At 40.1% G+C, this 21451-nt stretch overlaps 1 protein-coding gene across 1 annotated transcript; it reads left to right on the forward strand.

The window, feature by feature from the left end:
• The first annotated feature begins 607 nt into the window (after positions 1 to 607).
• On the forward strand, positions 608 to 20850 carry LOC107377579 (voltage-gated delayed rectifier potassium channel KCNH5). Its single transcript, XM_015947269.3, has 12 exons — positions 608 to 753; positions 2343 to 2466; positions 3255 to 3361; positions 3444 to 3572; positions 4033 to 4148; positions 4856 to 5248; positions 5328 to 5420; positions 6936 to 7365; positions 13256 to 13455; positions 13532 to 13784; positions 13923 to 14119; positions 18101 to 20850. The coding sequence occupies exons 1-12, from the start codon at positions 681 to 683 to the stop codon at positions 19220 to 19222; spliced, it is 3237 nt and encodes a 1078-aa protein (XP_015802755.1). The 5' UTR covers positions 608 to 680; the 3' UTR covers positions 19223 to 20850.
• Positions 20851 to 21451: the final 601 nt, after the last annotated feature.

The following is a 21451-nucleotide window of genomic DNA, read 5'->3' on the forward strand; positions in this document are numbered from 1 at the left end:
AAGGTCACCGTGCAACAACATTAAAAAGAAAACAAGCTAAAACAGATCACCCATAAAAATTGGTCTTGAAGTGAAATTATAACTAAAAAATAAAAACAAAAAACACAGCAGTTGTAACGTCACTAATCCACCGCCAGGTGGCGACACGTTACATCTAAACAAAACCCCAAGATGAAACACGATACCGAAACTATTTAAACACAGCGTGCGACTGTGAGCTGACCAAAGCACTGCACAAAGGACAGTCATAAAAGGATAATTTAAAACTGGTAAAATGATAGTTCATGATGCTAAATTAAATATAAACATACCACTAATTACGATTTTAAATGTGACTTTCTTGTAAATTGTGATGTCATACTTTTTAAAGTGGATGGAGTTGATCAACTTTTTTTAAATCTGTTAATTTATTATTTTGCTAGCACGGCAATGTGGCTAAAATAATAACAAAAGCCCACCCTTAAAGGAATAACAAGTTACCTAATATTTATAATAAAATAAACTGTTGGTAATTTGAGGTTATTTTATTTGAAAACGATGCTTTTATTTTTGTAACCACTCACCGGATGTAATATTTCCGATGATGTGAACTAGATCTTGCCAGGTCGCTGCATTCAGACTGCTGTGAAGTGGTGCTGCAGCCCGAACAGGAGATCGTTTTAGTCCAGGACCGAGTCATCATGCATGGGGGGAAGAGGGGGCTGGTGGCCCCGCAGAACACCTTCCTGGAAAACATTGTCCGGCGCTCCAGCGGTGAGTTTTATCCTCCTAGACAAGGACTAAAGTGAAGTTTATGTTGTTCTGTGGGTTCTAATGTAATTCTTCTGTTCATTCAATTGAGCAGAGAACAAAATAAGCAAGCAATTCTTCAGAAAGCTGCAGTTTCACTATTATAATGACTTTTACCTGCTACGATGAATTAACCACTAAATAAAAACTAATGCAATCGGAACCGTGCAAGTTAAAAATATTTATGCCATGAAGAAAAAATACGAGTTGAATGATTAGTTGGCAAATTGCTTTGTTTTTGTTATTTTAAACATCATTATGCAGCCTAACATGAACGTATTTAATTATTAATGTGTCTGCAGAAAAATAAATAAATAAATAAAATGCATATTTTTGCACACATTATGTTGCTTCTCAACAATTTGCTTGCGTTTCATGGCTTGTTTCAGTGTTTATTCTTATTATCTTTTTTTGCATGAATAAAAAAATATGCACGATTTAGAAATGTTCCTGTTTCATTCATTGCAAAATTAAACAGGAAATTTGAACATTTTAACTGTTTTTACTGAGGAATTCTGCCCTTACAAGAGTAGATTTTTTTTAAAGTGTAGAATCAGTGAATACAACTGTAATATGATTTAAATTAATGTTTAAATTTTCATCTTTGAGTCCAGTAAAGTTCCAGTGGTTAAAAATCTGTCTCAAATAATCACAAAACTAATATAAACTTGATTCAATAATGTGGAAAATAGATGTATTAGTTTTTGGTTGTAAAACATATCTAGATGTTACTGTTTTATGATAAATTAAAGATTTTGGAGCCATTTCTGAAAGAAAACACTTCTTTCTCCATTTAGAGGACAGCTGCGTTCTACTGTAACGCTTTCAGTATTAATGCTGTTAAACGTTCCTCTGGCAGACTGACAGGCTGTCAGGGAGACTGAGAGGAAATGCGTGAGCTTCAACTGAAGCATCTTCAGACATCTTGAATGAAACATCAGGAAAGTTTTTGAAAAGCTTGTATTTTATCACAATCCAATGAGATAACCTGAACTTTTCTAAATGCAGGTTTCAAATTTATCATCAGAGAAACCAAATGAATAGATTATGATTTTTACATCTGGTATTAATGTTTCTGCATTTTCCATTTAACTTTCAAATGTTGTGCAATTTAAATTGGAGAAGCGATGGTTTCGCTCGTTGTGTCTCTCCAGCCTCCAGACTGAAGATGAAGAACTTTTAAGCTTCCATCAATATTTTATTTGCATTAAGGGCAGAACATAAATCCTTCATCAGCAAATATTTCTGCCCCGTGACTCGTCTGATTGCTTAAAACATTGATGAGTTTGCTTATTATCTCTATTGTATTTGGCAGCTGAAGTAAATATAAGTGGTTGGAAATTGCTCATTATTATTATTGTGATTTTAACTGTTTCATTATTTACATTTTTAGCAAAATCCCCTAATTACCACAGAGCAGGTTAAAGACCACACAGATATTTCTTCATTTGCATCGAAACCTTATTTATTTTTAAAATTTATGCACTTTGAAAGCCAAAACGTGTCTCCTTGAGTATATTTCCAGCTTTAAAAACATCTCCACTTTGCTCCAGAAACCAGTTTCCTGTTGGGAAATGCACAGATTGTGGAGTGGCCAGTTGTGTACAGCAATGATGGATTCTGCAAGCTGTCTGGATACCACAGAGCTGAGGTCATGCACAAGAGCAGCACGTGCAGGTATGAGCCCATCTGTCCTTTAAACGGTGGTAAGACTGTGGGCTGTTTCTTAGAAAATGTTGCTTGTTTGAAAACTTCCATTCATAATTTATTACTGCACATGTTTTATTTTTTATAATAAATCTCGATGACTCTTAGAAAAGTAAAGGAAATAAAAACACAGAATCTGATCTCTAAATAAACTGCTTTTTATATGATAGTCCTGATTGCAATGCCAAAGAAATAAAAAGCAATCTAGTATTATCTTTGTACACTGTTAAGAAGGAAATGTTGAATTTATTTAATCAAGTTATATATATATATATATATATATATATATATATATATATATATATATATATATATATATATAGTGTATATATATATATATATATATATATATATATATATATATATATATATATATATATATATATATATATATATATATATATATATATATAAAGCAATAGTAATGCACTGAAAATGCGGCCACTGAAATTTTTTGGCCGAAAATGATCCAAATATGTATTTTTGATTTTCGGCCAAAACACCTAAATCACCAGAACAACACAGGTGAAATAGACCGTCAGGTGTGGTTGTGTGATCTGTGCTTCACTAACATTATTTTTAATAAAAAAATAATGCTCTGGGGCAAATTGTCTTGATTGAACAAAATGTGATTAATCAAGATTAATTAATTACAAAGCCTCTGATTAATTAGATTAATTTTTAATCAAGTGCCACCCCTTATTTAAATATAAATGTTGTGTCCTCTGTTTAATTTCCTCTTTTTTCCTGTGTTCCAGCTTTATGTACGGTGACCTGACCGACAGAAAGACTACAGAAAAAATTAGACAAACCTTCGACAGCCATGAGTCTAACTTCCACGAGGTGCTTCTTTATACCAAGAACAGTGAGTGTAAGAATGTGTTTTTAAAATGTTTTAAAAAATTTTACTCCTCGTGTCTTAAGATGTCTCATTCTGTTTCCATCAGGAACACCAATATGGCTTTACATGCAAGTCGCTCCGATCCGAAATGAAAACGACAAGGTGGTGCTTTTCCTCTGCACCTTCAGAGACATCACACTTTTCAAACAGCCCATCGAAGATGAATCAGCTAAAGGTGAGGACGCCTTTGGTTTTTTTCCCAGACACACTTTTTTGTTTTACACTAAAAAATGAGGGTCCATCTCAAACAATCCAGAACTACAACTGTAAGACAGCTGAGGGTGAAGTGAATCCACAACTCTTGAGTTCACATGGGTGACTTTACAGACATTTGTCTCCTGGTGTTTAACACAGAATTGTCCAGGTGTTGCATATTCAGGTCAGTGAACACAGCTCTCTAGGGTCCACCCAGGACCACGTCCAAGTCCCTGGGGACTCAAGGACAACGGAGACTTTTAACTGACATCAAGTAGAAAGAAAAGACAGTCAGGCGCCATGAGGAAAGCTAACAAGTTTCACAATAAAAGCAGAAAAAACTGAAATTCTTCCAGTGTATTTATGTTCCACCACATCATTCCTGTACTGACCAGTTTATATAATCTCAACAAATAATTAAAATGTTTGTGTTTTCGTAGGATGGACTAAATTTGCGAGGCTCACGAGAGCACTTACCAACAACCGTAACTTGGTTCAGCAGTTGGCGCCTCTAAACAAGACCGAGGTCAGCCACAAGCCATCCAGGCTGGTAGAGGTGAGCAGAACCTGCTGAAGTGATGGTTCAGATCTTTTAAAGTGGATTCTGTAGAAAGGCTGAGAACAATCAACACTCTTCTGCGGCATATGGCAGACTGCCCCGTTGACTGATTTCTGTCACTAGGAATATACCTTATAGTTTGTTGCCCTGATTGGTCCTAGGCCAATTGTGTGCAGAGACAATATGAAAGACAGCCTTAGATTATGCCCCTACGACTGAGTTCAGCCTATGAGTCGTCGCCAGACTATTTATTTACATTTATGGGATTGCTTGCCAGGTTAGTTAAAAATCAGGTTCTTGAATTTATTCCAGCCTCAAAAATGCTTAGATGTTGAGGTGAATGCTAATTTATAGAATAGCTTTCTATGGTTATTTGCAACATTAGCAGATAGCAGTAGCATGGAGCATTTCTGGATACAAAATCATTACATTTCTACACAAAGAACCAAGAATTAAAAAAATTAGGGTTCATGGTATTTTTTACACACTGGAGTTGCTTTACATAGACAAAATATACTCTGGTCTTAGCATTGCTCAAACTAGCAGGGTAGTCAAAAAAATCTATGTTTCTCTAAGCTGAGGCTATTCAAAGAGCTATAACAGGTATGATCATTTTTACAGAAAAAGATCTGAAGTAGATCTTAGAAAAACATGAACACTAGTTTGTTTGAAGATCCTGGTTTGATGTTCCCTCTCATTGAAAGGCTCTTCAGCTGGGATCAGATATTCTCCCCCAGTACAAACAAGAGGCCCCTAAGACCCCCCCTCACATCATCCTCCACTACTGCACCTTCAAGACCACGTGGGACTGGGTCATCCTAATCCTCACCTTCTACACTGCCATCATGGTGCCCTACAACGTCTCCTTCAGGACCAGACACAACAACCTGGCTTGGTTGGTGGTGGACAGCGTTGTTGACGTCATCTTCCTGATTGACATTGTTCTGAACTTCCACACTACATTCGTGGGTCCAGCTGGGGAGGTTATATCCGACGCCAAGCTGATTCGAATGAATTACCTAAAGACGTGGTTTGTCATTGACCTGCTGTCCTGCTTGCCCTATGACATCATCAACGCCTTTGAAAATGTTGATGAGGTGAGTAATTATTTCTGCTACTTCATGCTGTACGAGTGCTTTATTATTAACTGTCTTTTCCTTGTTGTTTCCTGTGAAGGATGTGATCCCACACGCCTCTCCATCGAGCCATCTCCGGGACTTTTCCCATTTCCACAGAAACACCACACGGGTAGAAGACTCTGTCCTCCCAGTATGTCTTTCCTGGTGAATATTCAAATGCATTAATAGCGTGTTATATCCAAAAAGAATCCCATATCAGAGGAATCGGAATGATGTCACACATGACTGTGGAAAACCAGCAGGATTTGCTAGTTGTGCTTCAGGAACCAGGCACTAACAGTCTATCGTAATGGAACATGTTCGGTATTTGAGATTATAACGTGAACGAGTGATTTATCGATGCAAACCTTTTATGCACTAGGTGGCCATATTGAATCAAGGCTGGTGAAAAAACTCACATTTTCTCATGCAGAATTAAAACTTTGGAATAATTCCAGCAGATTTCTCTGACTTAGAACTCAAGAACTACAACATATGAGCAGTAGCAGTTTTTGATATGGGCGACCTGGGCAATAGCCTAGGGCAGCATCACGAGAGGGGCAGCAAACCATACCATACCATACCATACCAATTTATGTATATGCACAGTTTTAACGATAGCATGGCAGCTAACCAAAGTACAGTACAAAAGAGCCAAAGGCTTGGACACAAACAACAGAAACATAGCAGAAACTGCTAAGTTAGCTAGAACACATAACAGGCATAGCATAAATAATCAAGCATAAAATACGTACTAAAAATAACAGTCAAAGAGAACAAGTAAAAGCACTATCCAAAGTAATTAAGAAAATTAAATCATTAAAATAAGTTAAAATTACACAAATAAAAACCAAAAGGGCCACAAATTGCTGCAAGGTACAACAAAGTGTGCTTAAAGGCTAATTAAGAAAAGGAAAAAATGCGCTAAGACGGACACAAAAGAGGCTTTAGTACAGTCCTTCAGTTTTTGCGTATGGTGTCATTGTGGAGTAGGTGATAATATCTGAATGGGTAATTAAAAAAGGTAAAAAAAAAAAAAAAGAAGAAGAAAAATAAACTTTTTTCTCAGGAGCATGGTGCCATGACAACATGCCTGTGTGTGTGTCTTTTGGAAAACAAGGGCACCAATCAGAAGAAAGGGTGTTCGCCCAGGGCACCAAATGGGCTAGGACCGCCCCTGCAAATGAGCACAAATGGAACACACTATAAAGTCTTTGGAGACCCAGAACTCAAATTTTAGTCTTTAACCAATAACTCCTGTGAATTTTTTGTCCAAACTTTTTACGCAGAACAAAAATGTTCAGGAACATGAAATCAGCTGTTTGAGACATTCGAAAGGTGGAAGACTCGTTTGTCGGATCACTGGCTGAACAAAAAAAACAGCAGATCAGCTTTTGTAAAAGGTGTTGATAAGAGGTAAACAGAGGACTAGATAATAGACCTAAATTCAGCAGGTGGACACAAACGTGTCTCTGTAATAATAATCAGGGTTGGACCCTGTCTGTCAGATGTGATAAAAGTTTTCTGTTTAATCCATTATTTTCTATAATAACATCAAATATTGTTTTTGCTTTCACCACAGGACCAGAAATCATTACTTATTCACACTTCAAACACACAAATATTGTAACACATAAAAGTTTGTCCCTTGTCCATGTCCCTGTAGGGTCTCAGCAGCCTCTTCAGTTCCCTAAAAGTGATCCGCCTGCTTCGATTGGGCCGAGTGGCCCGAAAACTGGACCACTATCTGGAGTACGGTGCAGCCGTCTTGGTCCTGCTGGTGTGTGTCTTTGGTCTGGTGGCCCACTGGCTCGCCTGCATCTGGTACAGCATCGGGGACCACGAGGTGATCGACGAGTCCACCAACAGCATCAAGACGGACAGCTGGCTCTACCAGCTGGCCTTGAGTATCGGGACGCCTTACCGCTACAACGCCAGTGGGACGGGCCAGTGGGAAGGTGGTCCCAGTAAAGACACCCTGTACATATCTTCTCTCTACTTCACCATGACGAGCCTGACCACCATCGGATTTGGCAACATTGCTCCGACGACAGATGGGGAGAAGATTTTCTCCGTGGCTATGATGATGGTGGGCTGTAAGTAACTTATAAACATCTGAATATTCTTTTATTTTTAAAAAAAAGCTATCCTCCAATCAAGTCACTTAGAGATACGGTGATGTAACATCACCGTAAAACATGGTTGAAATGCTGTGACCTTGATTTCAGGTATGAATGCAGGAAAAACAGTTTTAAAACAGAGGAAGCGTTTCTATTTCTCTGTCGGTTCAGTCCAAACAAACTCCCTTTGGCTTTTTGTCTTGTTCATGCATGAATAATGTACCAGCAGAGCCAGGGTGAACACACTTACAAGCTCACTTGGAAAGACTCCCCACAGTCCTGCTGGCTACAAAACCACAGCTGATTTTACATGTTAAACAGGAGCATCTGCTCAGATATACACAAATCAGCCGATGATCAATACACGTTAATGCTGAATTTGTTAACAAGCACTTACTCAAAATCAGTGTGTGTTTGTTCTTGTGTGTGAGCGGACAGCGGATTAAATCTTGTTCTCAGATACATCATAAACCAAAAGCAGCCTTTTATTTTCATTTCACTACAGTTTTAACCACAGAGCTGAGGTTAGGACTTGTCTTTGCTGATGATAAAATGTGACATGCCCAGCGCCCATCACCGCCTGCTCCGTGATAGTCTGTCTGAAGGTTCCTCATCACATCAGAAAAGCTGTGTGTATGAGTTAATACCTAATACACTAAAGTCCAAATACACCTCTCCTTTTAAAAAGGTGGGTATTTTTAGGATTTTGGCTCATTCTCATCACAAAACTATGTTTGTTTTTTTTCAGTGTACTTTTACATTGTTGTTCTGAGCTTAATTTGTAACTGGCTATAAATGTTTAGTTTAGGACAAAACGGCCAAAATACTATGTCATAATTTTCTGTCTCTATATTTAAACATAGTCCTAAACACTTAAATAAGTAAACACTTAAATAAGTAAACACTTAAATAAGTAAATAAACAATTAAACAGTTAGCCAAGGCCAATATTGTGCAGCCCTTGTGCTAACATATTGATAATTAACCTAAAGGCAGTGTAAATCAGCAACTCACTGTTAAAGTAACACAGAGCAGTTTCCTGCTCCTCCATCCTTCTGGTTGAAAGTGGAATTAGAATTGTCGTAAACAACCCTGCTGTAGCTAGTGCTATACAATGAGCTAACACTAACAAGAGCAAGCTAATACTGTCGTAAACAACCCTGCAGTAGCTAGCGCTATACAACGAGCTAACAATAGCATGAGCAAGCTAATACTATCGTAAACAACCCTGCTGTAGCTAGCGCTATACAATGAGCTAACACTAGCATGAGCAAGCTAATACTATCGTAAACAACCCTGCAGTAGCTAGTGCTATGAGCTAACACTAACATGAGCAAGCTAATACTGTCGTAAACAACCCTGCAGTAGCTAGCGCTATACAACGAGCTAACACTAACATGAGCAAGATAATACTAAAATAAACCATGAAGTAAAAAGATCCTCACTATTGGTCAAAAATATTAATACTTACAAGTCCAATAGCAACAAAGCCAGGTCACCATTAGTCTGTGATTTTATAGCCTCTTGTAGCTGCCTAAAACTAGCATAGGCTGCACTGATGTTCACTCTAGTTTTAGCTCTTTGCTTCGCCTCCAAAGACATGAATCTCTTACTTTTACTTCCAGGCACCACCATGATGCCAACAGAAAAAGCAAACTTATTTTTCTTCTTCCTTTGCTTTGTACTGACAATCAGCGAACTGATAATGCTACCTGCTAGCATTATAGCTAATCTGCAGTAAGCAGATAAAGAGCTCCCCCTATAGGACACCTACCTGCTCCACAAAACTATCAAGTATGGTTTTTGGTCAGTAGAGGGCTGCAGAGTGGTGTTAAAAATTAAACTGGTCAAGTTTCTGATGCAACACTCAGCCAGGACATGAATATTAAATGAGCTTCGTTCTGATTACCCCAATGCCTCTGTGACGCTAGTGTAAAGCCATGTTCAGCATCTGAACATCTCAGTAGGCAAATTATGGATCTCTCTGGCATTAATTCAAAGGCTGGGTTTCTTGGAACATCCTGGAATGTCATGTGTTCTCTGACATTCTTCTTTGCTGTTTTCCTCTTACTCAACAAGTACTTTAGCAGTAGCTCAGGCTAGCATTAGCAGTAATTGGAATGGTTTTGAAGTGGGTTCCTGTGAAACTTTAGCACAATTAATGACATATTTGTTGGAGATGCTCCTTGAACAACCTCAGCTTGGAGAAACAGTACTAGTTAGTTCTAAAGAGTTTTTTTTTTACAATCTAAAACCAACTCAAACTAAAAGGAGGCCATATTCATTTAGATAGACGTTAATTCATATATCTTTACTCTGCTGTAAATTTCACATTACAAAATTGTTTACAAAAATATTTATGGTTAAGTGCTAGTTGTGTCACTTCAGTTGTAATATAAAATGTATCTAGTAATTTAATCATTCAAACCTGAATAAATGCACAACATTGATGGCTGTGGAAAAAGTTAATTAAATTAAATATTTATAGGCTTTTAATTTGCAGGAACACACCGTGGACTTGGCCCCACTTTGGCTAGCCATTGGCTTATCAATCTTGTCAGAATAGGTCTAGTATACTGCAGCCATTTTGATTTGAAAGAGTAGAGAAAGCAGTGGTGTATTAACGAGGGCAACACATTCTAAATGGAATGCAGCCCTCGATACACCTGTGCCATCGCTAATCTTTCATGTAAACATCTGCCACAAAATAGGTTGATGCCCTATTTTTCTCCTAACAGATATCACCCAAAGAGCTAGTTACAGCAGCTGTGATAGCAATGGTTCACAGGGTTTCAACAGAAGCCCACTTTAAAGATCTGAACCAAGTTCATGGGAGTCTTGTGTAACATGAACTCAGAGGCGGGTAAAATACACACCGTACTGTGTTGTTGTGTAACCCAGTACATTTCCCCCTAATGGTTTTATCATTTTGCTTATGTAACAGAAAAATTGCTTTAATTTTGGGATGTAATGCTAAAAATAGTTCCAACTAACATTTCTATTAAAATAAATGGCTCGTTTACTCCTTAAATATCAGTTTGTCTGCCAGCCTATTAATTTTTGTAAATGATATGATGAAACAGATTTATAATTATGTTAACTAATATTACCACGTTTACACATACACAGGAACACATTTATTTTCTTTTCACTATCCTTTAATAGACTAAGAGCTTCACCTTTGACCTTTGTTGCTCTCTTGTAAAATAGCACGAAAAGTGATGCAATAAAAGCAGTGAGAACTCAGGAAGTGACAGCTTCACTTCCGAGGTTTTCCTTTTTTACTTCCTAAAGTAAACACCCATTACTCTGATGGTGCCCCAATCTCAACAAGCAATCTCGGTCACACTGTCGTGTCAGTTTCAGCCATGCCTGCCTATTCTGTTGCTACAGATACGGTAATTAGGTGATAGCAAAGAGCAACTTGTAGTAAATGGAGAGTCGCCTGCAGGCTGGAAGTGAAGTAAGTGGACAATGAGCCATCACGTTGGATCTGCATCTTAACCTCTGTGGTCTTGCTGAGGAGAGCGGAGACAACGTTTTCTCCTTGAGTGGTTAAAACCTCATGATATGAGATCCTGAGTGACTCTTTGAGGTCACTGCAGCTCGACACTCTTCCAGAGTGAAAAATAAATGCCTCATAAAGACTTAATGCACCACTCACAATGTGAGGGTTTGTAGGTTTTCTTTTTCTTTTTGAGGAAATGCTGTTTAATTAAAAAAAAAGTCTCTAAACACCTGTAGCCTGCTGTAAATAATGAGTAAAATGTGAAAATGTGATGTAAATGAAATGTTTATGATGAGATTTTATTCATAGATATGCAATAAATTGCCATTCTGTGCAAAAATTTCAGCAGTTCCAGTATAATAACATAAGTTTACATTTGAAGCAATAAAAGCAATAAAATCCTATTGCGCTGTGAACTTTAATTATAATGTGTACCAAAGTTTACCTGCTGAGCATTTAAGCCCTGAGCTGTAACCTTTGAACAAGGATTGAAGCAAAGGTGGGGATCTAAGGTGTGTTTTTGTACAAATTGTCACAAAAAGGATTAGTTCAGAGTAAGTGAAACTCAAGCTGCTGCATACACTGTAAGAAATTAAACGTTGAATTTACTTAAAGTTCTCATTCACTTGTTATTTCAGTACATTTGCAGTGGTCTCTAGTATAAATTAATTCATTGTGACTTCATCTTTGTGGAAAAAGCTCTGGCACTCTTGTTTCAGGAAGTAAATGTTAGCCAGACGAGAGGCGAGCACAAAACGACGTGATTTGGAGCTTTACTTATTATTCATGATGTTTGAACATCTTGCCTCTGATTGGCCAACAGCAACACAACTCTTCCACTGCCTCTGTTCGCTCTGAAATGTTGATTTTCAATCTCCACAAATAACCCAATCCTGAAGGGGTTCTGCCATGTTGTGGTGTTGCTAATGCTAACAGTTAGCTTACTAGCTGAGGTGCACTCTGCTCTCTCCTGGTTGCAAAAATCTACACAACCATCCCTGGTTGTGAGCCAAGAATGGTGAGTCCAGGAATGCAAATTTTCAGTGTGATGTGGATCGGTGTGGCTTTTTTCTTCCCCAAACATTTCCTCACCTATTATCTTTCTACCGCTAAAAGGGGAAGAAGAATATTTTCAAATTTGGCCTGTATGTGAAACGTAGCGTGACCGATAGTATTTGAGAAATAGCAAGTAAGAAACTGCTTTTATGTTAACTTGCTCTTCAACATAAAATCTTCAACATAACATACACTTATCTTAATTACAAGTTATTTTTTTCAGCCTGATTTTATATCTGGAAATAAAACGCTTTGTTTCAGTGAAACTCCGCCTATGCCCACTCAGAAAAAACGTGCCTATAACAGCGTCTTAGGCGAAGCTGATTTTATGTTTTTATGATTTAGTTTTATTGATTATTTTCCGCAAAATATTTTGTGTCTCTAAAGATCTTTGCATTTGGCCATTTCCAAGCAGCATTTTAGTTGATTTGCTCTGCTCACCTCACATGGACTCACACTGGCTAAATAAACAAAGAAAGTAAAAATAAATACACATTAGTCCTTATATTCTAAACGGTTCATCAATGAAGGATTGAAAACAAGTAAAAATAAATACACATTAGTCCTTATATTCTAAACGGTTCATCAATGAAGGATTGAAAACATCATACTGGCAAGTGTAGCTAAAAAGAGAAACTAGTTACTGCTGAGACCAGGATGTGAACCTTCATGCTAGTCCAGCACTCTAACCACCAGACTACCAAGTCTGTTATATGTGAATAGTCGCCTAAGCCTCATGTCCTGTGCTGGCCAGAGGAGACCAGTTTCAGACCAGAGGCTAGCTTCCAGGACAGAAGCATGGTCTGATGATGAGATTAAGGCTTTACAGGATTTTCAAAGTAAAACTGTAAATTTGAAGCTGAAACAGGAAAATGCATGAATGCAGCCAAAAATGGGTTTGGGGGTCATGAGGAAATAACAATATCGCAGGGTAAAAAGCTCCAAACAGTGGATTTTCCCTGAGATGGCCCCTTTAACGAGGTTTAGTGAAACCAGCTGTCATAACTTGGTTAAATAAATCTATTATTTAATTTTGTAGAGTGTACTTTTAAAAATCAGCTCCTCATGCACACCAGGTTAGTTGCACAAGACACTGCTGTTCCCCTGAGGGGATACTGGTGAGGTAGAAAAATATTTTCTGTGCTTTCAGGTGTGCACGAGACACCAGTTTTCAGAATCTGAATGATGCTGATAAGTTATTTTTTGTCTTACTCAAAATAATTTTTCATAGTAAAACCTGCCCTCCCATCTCACGTTGTTGAGCAGATCTTCCAACAGTTCACCTTTTTGTCTGTTGCTTTAGCGTTGCTGTATGCAACCATCTTTGGGAACGTCACCACCATCTTCCAGCAGATGTACACCAACACAAACCGATACCACGAGATGCTCAACAACGTGCGGGACTTCCTCAAGCTGTACCAGGTTCCCAAAGGCCTGAGTGAAAGAGTGATGGACTTCATCGTCTCCACGTGGGCCATGTCTAAAGGCATCGACACCGACCGGGTAAGTGTGCTGTGTGCGTGTTTCATTTGATTATTTCATGTGATTCCCATTTAACGAGTCTCGTTGTGTCTCTCAGGTTCTGTCCATCTGTCCCAAAGACATGCGTGCAGACATCTGTGTGCACCTCAACAGGCAGGTGTTCAACGACCACCCGGCGTTTCGCCTGGCAAGTGACGGCTGTTTACGCTCGCTCGCTGTGGAATTTCAGACCATCCACTGTGCACCTGGGGATCTAATTTTCCACATCGGTGAGAGCGTTGATACGCTCTGCTTCGTTGTTTCCGGCTCGCTCGAAGTCATCCAGGATGACGAGGTCATCGCAATACTAGGTACTCCAGACGTGTTTTGTTTCTGATGTTTTCTTCTCTTTTTTTGCACATATTTACAACAAATACTCACTTTTGTCAGTCACATGATGAAATGAGAGTGCAGGCTTTATGAACTGATGATGGTTTGGCCTAATCCAGGTAAAGGTGATGTATTCGGGGACGTGTTCTGGAAGGAGACCACCCTAGCTCGAGCCTGTGCAAACGTCCGAGCGCTGACCTACTGCGACCTGCATGTCATCAAGAGAGAAGCTCTGATGAGGGTGCTGGATTTTTACACGGCGTTCGCCAACACGTTCTCTCGCAACCTCATCCTCACCTGTAATCTACGGAAACGGGTACAAACGACTAAAACACTGGATCTCATGCTCATGCATCTTTTTATTTTAGCTCAAAACTAAATTTTCATGGTGTTGAGGGGTTCGGTTTTGGTGGCCTATGGATCAGATCTCTGCCTTTTGCAGATGATGTGGTCCTGTTGGCTTCATCAGAACATGATCTCCGGCTTTTGCTGGAGCGGTTCGCAGCCGAGTGTGAAGCAGCTGGGATCAGAATCAGCTCCTCAAAATCATGGTCTTGAGTCGGGAAAGGGTAGAATGCCTTCTCCAGGTCAGGGAAGATGGAGTGCGGGAAAGATGAAGGGTGAGATTGATAGGCGGATTGGTGCTGCGTTGTACCGGTCTGTCGTGGTGAAGAGAGAGCTGAGTCAGAAGGCGAAGCTCTCGATTTACTGGTCGATCTACGTTCCTATCCTCACCTATGGTCATGAGCTTTGGGTAGTGACCAAAAGAACGAGATCGCGGATACAAGCGGCCGAAATGAGTTTTCTCCGAAGGGTGTCTGGTCTCTCCCTTAGAGATAGGGTGAGAAGCTCAATCATCCAGGAGTAGATCGGAGTAAATCCGCTGCTTCTCCACATCGAGCGAAGCCAGTTGAGGTGGCTCAGGCATCTAGTTAGGATGCATCCTTGGTGAAGTTTTCCAAGCACATCCAACCAGGAGGAGACCCAAAGGAAGACCCAGGACACGCTGGAGGGACTATGTCTCACGGCTGACCAGGGAATGCCTTGGGATCCCCCCGGAGGAGCTGGCCCAAGTGGCGGGGGAGAGGGAAGTCTGAGCCTCCCTGCTTTGGCTACTGCCCCCGCGACCTGACCCCTGATGAGCAGACGACAGTGGATAAAAAGAAATATGTTGGTTTTCTCTAAAAGTAGAAAAGGGGTATTATCTTAGGTTTATTTCCCAGCCAGCATACATAGGTGGGCCCTAAATGAAAAATATATGGGCAACTAGTAAGGGTCTCAACTGGTTTTGTAAACAGTTTCCATGGTGGCCCCAAAGGGGTTTGCCCACATAGATTCTAACGGGTCCTACGTGGATTTTCAGAGGGACCCAGATGGTTTGATTGACTCATGGGTCCACAGAGATTTCTCTTTGTGAACAAATCCCTGTGATAAAACCAACTGGGACCCACACTGTTTGCCCATATATAAATCCCATATGGGGCCCGCCTATAAGTACGCTGGCTGGGATATGATCATTTCCAAGCATAACTCTTCTGAGATTGTTGAAGTAATAATCTTCCCACCCAGAGTTATTTTGTTGTCCATTCTTTGGTGTCCGTGAGGTTTTATACCATCATGCTTTAAATTCATTCATAAATTCTTAATGGATATTATTTCCTTGAAGATCAATGCATGTTTGCGTGTGCTTTGTTCAGGGCTCGCTCGTATAAGACACATCTTGGACTGTGGAAAAAAATAATCTGCGAAGGAGTTCAGCGGAAGAAAAAATTACATAACAAAAAAACTTTAAAAAGAACAGAAATGAAAACTCAGGAATATTAGAGCTGCTCAGCATAACAGTGAGTCAGCAGGGATGGTTCCACAACGAAAATAACTGGGTTAGACTGTGGTTTCTAATATTCTGCAATAACCGTAATTTTATTTATTTTTTTATCTTCTCGTTGAAGAAATCTTACGTAAACTTGTTAACTGAAATCACTCACACTTGCTGAAGTGGCTCTAAACCTAAACAAAGCACTGCATGTTGAAAGATTTATGACTCCTCAAACATATTAAATGAATATTAAACCATCTATTATTAATCCGAGCAACTTTGGGGGAGTTTTGTTTTTTGTGTCTGCCTAAGCTTAAAGTTTGCTTTTATGTGCATAAAGAAATGAACTAAAAAAACACAGCTTGTTGTTTAAACTGTGAAAAAGATGTATGGATTTGAATCTTGAATACTAATTAATACTGTAATTCCTCTAATACAGGCCCGGGCCTGTATTTGACTTAAGCTTATCAAGCTCCAGGCCTTTATTGGAAGGAGGGCCAGTATTAGAGGCAGGCCTCTATTTCTATTTGATCAAAATGAACTAATGGTTCGCTGGAGTTTTTGACAATTAATATTGCGCCCACATTTTCAAAGTTAAACACATTTCTTTTAACAATGGTAGTTTCTGCTTCAGCCATCTCCCCCCTCCCCCTGCGCAGCGGCCGCAAACTCACTGATGCGCCTGCAGCCTCTCAGAGTTCCTGCTGCTCTAAACATTAAAATAATTATTTCATTTTCTGTTCCTCACTTCTGATTACCTTCAATGGTGTCTGTTTGTTGCAACCACCAGGTACAAAAACTAACTTGTATATTATTTGACTATTTTTCTGTCCTGCCTGTTTATTATCTCCCTGCATCTCCTCTCAATCCTAAAGAAAAACTGCTACCTGGGTTCATATATATTCACCTCATGAGTTACCTTTAAACTGCAGTTCTAAAAGATCTACCGACTGCAAAAACTGCGGAGTGCTCGCTGCTTGGCGGCCGCATCAGTGATCGGTGCGTCACCGGATGACAAGGTGATACGTCCCGCTCCACAGCGAAACGCATCAGGCGCAAATAAAAGACAGAAAACATTAAAGTAAATGAGCCGACATGAACGATCGCATGTTAAATTAGTTTTTGAGGTGGCGACACCTGATTTGATAATGTTACTGTGGCCGTGCTCAGGACGCAGATCTACCGACCGCAAAAACAGCGGAGTGCTCCCTGCATGGCGGCCGCATCAGTGATCGGTGCGTCGGAGGACAAGGTGATGCGCCCCGCTCCACAGCAGCGAAACACATCAGGCGCAAATAAAAGACAGAAAACATTAAAGGAAATGAACCGACATGAACGATCGCGTGTCAGTACCGAAGCTCTGGCACGGCGCGTTGCCCCCCCGAGCGCAGGAGCTTGTCACCTGCTGATAGCAGGCTGCTGTCTTTTCCGAGGGCTGCATCTTGCCGGTCATTATCACGTGACAGCGACTAGTCGACGACAGGCATAAAAAGTCACTATAGTGAAGTCGACTAGTTCATACAACCCCTGCTACTGCTCCCCAGAGTGTTCTGCAGCATAATCAGCACGTTCTCTTTGAACTTGATATCAAATTTTCGCCTCCTCTTCATCTCCGCACGGTTAAAGTTACCCTCGCGGTCTATCACTGGCAAATCAAAAGTGAGACGATGACACAACCGCCCCCCGTACTTGCTTGTTACCACATTCCACCCGGCCACAATAAAATACCGGCCATTATTCACCCCCGCCGACTCCGACACCGGCCAAAATATGAGACCCGGCCGTTAATTGAATACAGGCCTGTATTAGAGGATTTACGGTAATAATTGTTTTTTATTTAAAGATGTGGTTTACTCATTTAGTCAAAACATTTGCAATGTTCTCTAAATGAATACCTTACGAGGCTTGCTTCTGTTCCGAGATACAGAGGTTTGCTGGTGCAGAAATGGGCGAAAACAGCAGGATTGCTCATTATTATTAATGATATGCACACACCTTGCTTCTGATTGGCTAACAGAACACGTTCAGCCATGTTGCAAAGTCACTATCACCCAGACACTCTCCGCCCTCTCTCCTCTCTGCAAATTTTTTTAAAAGCCTTTCTGCGGGCAGGTGCAAGCCAAGATGGGTGGGGCTATGAATGCAAATTCACAGTGTGACATAGATATGTGAGAATTTTCAAATCCTAGAGTTTTGTGGTATATTTTCTATCAGAAGCAAATGCAGGATATGGGTGTAGGAGACTATTTTCATGTCCAGCCTAGATGAAAAACTCAGTGACCGATTATAACCAGAAATGATCATTTAAAAATGTTTTTTCAGTCAACCACACCTTTAAAAAAAAACAAGATTTGTTTTTGTTAAAGAGCAAGTTCACTGAGAAAACCCTGCTCTGCTGCGAGTAGCTGTTGGCTCTTTGCAGCTAAAATAGGAATTGTTCATGAGTTGATTTCATTTCTTCATACACATTCTGTCTTCCAGGTAATCTTCAGAAAGATTGCTGATGTGAAGAGAGAGGAGGAGCGCCAGAAGAGTGAGGTGGCTCTCTCCATCCCCGAAGACCATCCTGTTCGCAAGTTGTTCCAGAGGTTCAAGCAGCAGAGGGACTCTCAAACGTTTGACCAAAACTGTGTGCAGGTGGAGCCGGAGCATCACCAGCACTACGACTCCTTCAGTCAGTGTCAAAGTGTGTCCTCTCAACAGCAGGAGTGCAACAGGAAATCCTCAGCAGGACGGGGGAGTATAAGCAATGGCTGCAGTGTGGTCATGCATCTGCAAACAGTCACAGATGCTGGAAAGTCAGAACTAAACTGCACACAAGAAACTGTGAAGTCTAAATCAAGACTAAGTGCAGAGGTTGAGATTTGTCACAAGAGCAGCAGTGGTGCATGTGCAGAGGGAGCTGCAGGTGGCGTTACCAAGAGCAGCGGCAGCAGAGGTGTCCGAGGGTGGGCCAAATTTAAGAGTGCCATCTCTGCTGAGCCGTCGCTTCCTGATGCAGAGCAAGAGAAGAGAGCACAGAAAACAGAGGAGTGGCCGCATGCAGCCATGCAGCCTTCGGAGGAGTCTGCAGCTCCTGAAAAGAACCAGGAACCAGAGGAGAACGGGCAAACAGGTGGCAACACAGCAGGAGAGGCGGGGGAGGAAACCAGCATCCTGCACAAAACGGACTCCTGCGACAGCGGCATCACTAAGAGTGACCTGCGCATCGATCGAGCCGGAGATTCGAGAAGCTCCTTCGAGCGAAGTCCGATGGAAAAGAGCCCACTGGAGAGAAGTCTGTTTGAGCACAGTTTAGGGGTTTACACTGAGGTATGTATGAGACAGTCCTTCCTCCAGCCGGTGTCTGAGCAGTCCCTGCTTCAGGCGGCACTGCACGAGGCCAAGCTGGAGCTGAAAGGTGACATTAGGAAACTGAGCAGCCGCCTCTCTCTGCTGGAGTCGCATGTGAGTGAGATCCTCAGGTTGCTATCGATGAAAAGAAGACTCTCGCTGCCCCCGACTCCTACGAAACCGAGAATAAGACGTCACGACTCGATCAGCGCCACCAGACGTGTCGCTCCCAAAGCAGAAGAAGAAACTTTTGATTTTGCTCAGGACTGACACGGAAAAACAGACGTAGATAAGCATCCTGCATGACCTGTTGGACTGGAAAATGTTTCCAGCACTTTGACTGCATGTTTAATGGAGTTTTTGCATCAGATTCCAGGGAAATTTTGTAGAAATTTAACACATCGGACATTTTTATGGGTGGAAAAAGAAAAGAATGGCAGTGACACAAAGAATGAACAAAAATAAATACCGATTATGCCGGGTCGCATTTTAAATGCAGATCTGCTGCATGTTCAAAACAACTTTTTTTGACATATCTGGTTGTAATTAGTTATTTAAGGCTTCAAAAACACCATGATTGAGTGTGGGAGAGGAGGTGGACAGGGGCGTGTCCAGGGAGTGACCTAGGGTAGCACGTGCCACCCCTGGAATCCGGTTTGCTACCCCAGGTGCATTGTTTAGAGATGCATCCTTTAAATGTATTCCCCTGCCCCCTACAAAATAACAAATAAATAAATAAATAGCATGACCATAAATGCCATCCATGCACAAGTGCCCCACCTGGGCCCCCCTATTTAAAAGGACCTGGGCACGCCACTGGAGGTGGAATCTTCATCCCCACATTTTTTGAGTGCGCTGACTTTTATTTTTAACATTACAGATGCATTAGTTACCCACCTCTACCCCCTTGTGGTGACTGGGGGATACTGCAGCTTAACTCAACTGTAACAGCAGCAGTAACGGATGAAGATGTTAATAAACACTGTTACAGAGGAGGACTTGTTCCTACATACGCATGCACGCACATGCACACTATCAAGACCTCAGGAAACCGTTCCAAATTTGTAGAAAGATGATAAAATATCTTTTTATATTTTATTGTCTCTGTTCTCGTTACTGTTGGCTTGCACTTTGTGTTTTTGAGACATTTTCCTGCTTTTGTTTTATAAGTCGTAAAAGCAACTTTGACATTTCCACTTGCACAATGATAAAGAAAATAATATTTTCATCTTGTGATTTTGTTCATTCTTGCTGTAGCTTTGTTTGCATCAGGTAATTATTAAATGTGCCTTACAAATTAAAGCGTCATTAGGAGGTCTTTTCATGAGGTTTTGTGGATACTTAGTTGTTTTTCCAAACCAGCATTGCAGAATTAATGAAAAACTTATGTGGGACATGCTTTAGTTTATTTACCTTTTAAGAAATGTTTTCCCCTGTGCACAGAACAAAAAATAGCAATGTAATATTAGGTTGTAAATCTTTTAACTTATTTAAATTTTTAAAATGTGAATACCTGAGCAGATACCTGCAGCACAGTCGCTGTCTATCCCAACATTTTACTTGCTCAGGTAGGACGGTTTTAAAGGCTTTATCTGTGAATTACCTTCATGTGAACTGTCAGGAAGCCAGCATGTGGACGTAGTGCATCTGTTTTAGATAAGTTTAACCGCCTTGCATGCATCAGAGGGAACTTGTCAGCTGCTAAATGAATAATGAAACTCGTGTCTGCTCCCCAGCTGTTGTTTGGTTTCTTATGCAACACATCTTTCTGTAAATTACAGGCTCTGAAGTCAACATGTAGCTTCATAAGTTACATGAGAAGTGTTTGAGATCAGCTTTTTTCTGTCTGAATGGGAGTTTCTCTGGAGAATTAAACATTAAAAACACATTTGCTCATGTTGCTGTTCTTCTGCCTTTTTTTTGGTAGTTTCAAAATACACTCAGTTTTTTCATTTGTCATAAATGAAACAATTTTTTTCCTGATATTTATTTCCTATACAATAGTATTTTTAATTAATTTGACTTTTTTTACTCAGGTTTCTTAAAACTTTCCAGTCTTGGCAGAAAATGTGGGAATATCCAAATGGTCATCTGCAAATTTATAAATATTATTTTTGCAATCATCACAAATTTAGCAAAAAGCTGCTGCAACTATATATTGTAGCTGCTATTCTGTATATATTGTGCTATTCGGTATATATTGTACTTACTATTTTGTTTTAGGGGACCTTTTAAATTTTGAAGTATTATTGTATTGTGCACCAAGGGAGTGGCACTCCAATTTCGTTGTATCCTGTACAATGACAATAAAGGCTATTATTATTATTATTATTATTATTATTATTATTATTATTATTATTATCAACTGACACGATTATGTTAGAATCGTGTTTTTCAGATGTGACTTTTCTAGATATTTTTATATTTGATATGAAAACCAAAAGGCTCGTGTGAGATTTTTTAGGAGAATTTTCATTGTCGACAACATTTTAGGTAACG

Source organism: Nothobranchius furzeri, chromosome 2 (assembly GCF_043380555.1).
Source record: "Nothobranchius furzeri strain GRZ-AD chromosome 2, NfurGRZ-RIMD1, whole genome shotgun sequence".
In the NCBI taxonomy this organism is placed as follows: Eukaryota; Metazoa; Chordata; class Actinopteri; order Cyprinodontiformes; family Nothobranchiidae; genus Nothobranchius; species Nothobranchius furzeri.

Coding starts and splice junctions, on each gene's coding strand:
- LOC107377579 (XM_015947269.3), top strand. CDS start 681: ATGCATGGGGGGAAGAGGGGGCTGGTGGCCCCGCAGAACACCTTCCTG. Junction 3,362..3,443: donor GCTTCTTTATACCAAGAACA/GTGAGTGTAAGA, acceptor TGTTTCCATCAG/GAACACCAATATGGCTTTAC. Junction 5,249..5,327: donor CCTTTGAAAATGTTGATGAG/GTGAGTAATTAT, acceptor TTTCCTGTGAAG/GATGTGATCCCACACGCCTC.